At 67.2% G+C, this 610-nt stretch overlaps 1 protein-coding gene across 1 annotated transcript in view; it reads left to right on the forward strand.

Annotated features, from left to right (window-relative positions):
• ALG12 (ALG12, alpha-1,6-mannosyltransferase) overlaps positions 1 to 610 on the forward strand; it is a 9,218-nt gene that overhangs the window by 7,590 nt on the left and 1,018 nt on the right. Inside the window, exons 9-10 of the mRNA XM_010832120.1 lie at positions 1 to 59; positions 454 to 594. Of these exons, the coding sequence (XP_010830422.1) occupies positions 1 to 59; positions 454 to 594 (200 nt within the window). The remainder of the gene's footprint in view (positions 60 to 453; positions 595 to 610) is intronic.

The raw sequence follows: 610 nt of genomic DNA on the forward strand, positions 1-610 counted from the left end.
TTCATCACCTACCCCTGCCCGCTGCTCAACATCGTGGCTGCCAGGGGCTGTGCCCGCGTGTGAGTGCCGCCGGCCACCTTGCGGGCTTGCCCGGGGCCGTGAACTGGGTTGCAAAGGGGAGGGTGTCCAGGGTGACCGACAGGCTCAACTGGGCGCCCGGCCGGGGTCCGGTGCGGGGTCCAGCCTGAGTCTGCAGGGCTTGTGGCCGGCCTGTAGAGGCAGCGGGCGCTTGTCCGTGCTCTGCCCGGCACCAGGCAGCTTGGGACGTGCCTGAGGCCAGGCTCTGACCCAAGGGGTGACTCGGGACACTTGAAGGGCTAATGCGGGCTTGACCTTGGTGCCTGGTGAGGTTTCTGTGTCTGTCGCATCCGCTGTGTGGTGACGGCTCGTGTAGGGACGTGGCAGCGGGCGGCTGTGCTCTTCATGGCGGTCCCCGGCTCTGCTCCCTCCCAGGCTGAATGGTTATAGGAAGTCCTGGCTGCACAGAGTGGGGTCCCTCCTAGTGCTGGGGCACCTCGTGGTGAACGCCGTGTACTCGGCCACGGGCCTGTACGTGTCCCACTTCAACTACCCTGGCGGCGTGGCGATGCAGAGGCTGCACCAGCCGGGG

The sequence above is a fragment of the Bison bison genome, unplaced genomic scaffold, assembly GCF_000754665.1.
Source record: "Bison bison bison isolate TAMUID 2011002044 unplaced genomic scaffold, Bison_UMD1.0 scf7180017860370, whole genome shotgun sequence".
Classification (NCBI taxonomy): Eukaryota; Metazoa; Chordata; class Mammalia; order Artiodactyla; family Bovidae; genus Bison; species Bison bison.